At 39.6% G+C, this 1,661-nt stretch overlaps 1 protein-coding gene across 1 annotated transcript; it reads left to right on the forward strand.

The window, feature by feature from the left end:
- Window positions 1–466: 466 nt before the first annotated feature.
- Window positions 467–1,441, forward strand: LOC135199084 (piggyBac transposable element-derived protein 3-like). Its single transcript, XM_064227001.1, has one exon. The coding sequence runs from the start codon at window positions 467–469 to the stop codon at window positions 1,439–1,441; it is 975 nt and encodes a 324-aa protein (XP_064083071.1).
- Window positions 1,442–1,661: the final 220 nt, after the last annotated feature.

The following is a 1,661-nucleotide window of genomic DNA, read 5'->3' on the forward strand; positions in this document are numbered from 1 at the left end:
AGCCTCAAACACCTAAGACCCAGATGTATATTTAGGACACCCGATATGGTACTTCAAGAAGTTTTTCACTCCAGGTATCTTAGATGAAATAGTTCATCAAAGTAATCTGTATGCAACACAAAGAGATGTGAACAAGCCACTTAATCTTAGTAGGTCGGAATTTGAACAATGGCTGGGATTACTTATTCATTTCACTATAATTAGAACTCCTCAAACACGACTCCATTGGTCTGGGGAATTGTTTGGCAGGTACAGAGATTACACTGCTATGGTCATGAGCAGATCTAGATGGGAGACTATAAAATCAAACCTACATAATCGGGATAATAGTGATGAGGTAAACAATGATAAGCTTTTCTAGGTAAGACCATTGATAGATCATTTGAGAAATAAGTTCCAGGAACTTCCAATGAAACAGAATATCTGTATCGACGAGCAGATGGTGCCTTTCAAAGGAAAGCATAGCATGAAACAGTACCTACCTATGAAGCCCAAAAAGTGGGGATTCAAGTTCTTTGTACTTGCAGACAGTGGGGGTCTTATTCATGATTTCATTCCTTATACAGGGTCCATTCAGCCTGTGAATAAAGAAGGTATTCCAGACCTTGGTGCATCTTCAAACATAGTCTTGCACTTGGCTGAGACAATGCAAAGTAACAGGAATCACCTTCTCTATTTTGGCCATTGGTTTACATCTGTTCCACTTATAAAACACATGGCTGAAAGAGGTATCTGGTGCTGTGGAACGGTAAGGCCATGTCGGCTTCCAGGGCTAAAGTTAGTATCAGATACTGTCCTAAAGAAGAAAGGTAGAGGCACATTTGAGGAATGGAAGTCATCTGGTGATGGGAGTCAGTTAACAGCAGTCAAACGGCTTGATAATAAAGGTGTGACCTTGCTTTCCACCTTTGCTGACAGCCAACCAACTCATACTGAACAACGTTTTGACAAAAAAATGAGGAAAGTTATAGCGATCCCACAGCCGAACATGGTAAAATTGTACAAGAAGAACATGGGTGGTGCAGACCTGGCTGACTGTCTGTTATCATTGTACAGAATTCCAGTGAGATCAAAGAAATATTACCGTAGACTAATCTTTCATATGATTGACATGTGCATTAATCAAGCTTGGTTGCTCTACAGAAGAGATTATGAGACAGCAGGGCTTTCACAGGAGAAAAAGCATTCCTTACTGTCCTTCAGAATGTCTGTGTCTGAGTCACTCATTAGGGCAGAAAAGTATGTGCCTAAAAGAGGTCGTCCATCTTTATCTAAGAAGACAGCTGATCCACCCAAGAAAAGGCGTCAAAAGATGGGTCAGGTCAGACCACAGAAGGATGTGAGGTTTGACAAAGTAGGTCACTTCCCTGAAGCAAAAGATCCTCGTTTGTACTGCAAGCGACTTGGTTGTAAGGGTCGTGCAAACAACAGGTGCATGTAATGTAGTCAGTTTGTGCCTAAAACAAAAAAAACAACTGCTTTCTGCAATTCCATACCTAAAACAGTACGACTCTCCCCCTTTCTTTATCCCTCACACTTTCTAATGTAGAGTGAATAGGGGAAAAAATCAAGAATTTCCTTTTCTTTCATAATTTTCATTTTAAGTTTCATATTATTATAAAAAGATATTTTTATGTTTATGTAATAAAGCTATTATTCAT

Source organism: Macrobrachium nipponense, chromosome 25 (genome assembly GCF_015104395.2).
Source record: "Macrobrachium nipponense isolate FS-2020 chromosome 25, ASM1510439v2, whole genome shotgun sequence".
In the NCBI taxonomy this organism is placed as follows: domain Eukaryota; kingdom Metazoa; phylum Arthropoda; class Malacostraca; order Decapoda; family Palaemonidae; genus Macrobrachium; species Macrobrachium nipponense.

What these genes read in the sequence shown, in the direction of transcription:
- LOC135199084 (XM_064227001.1), top strand. Translation starts at nt 467, where the DNA reads ATGAAACAGTACCTACCTATGAAGCCCAAAAAGTGGGGATTCAAGTTC.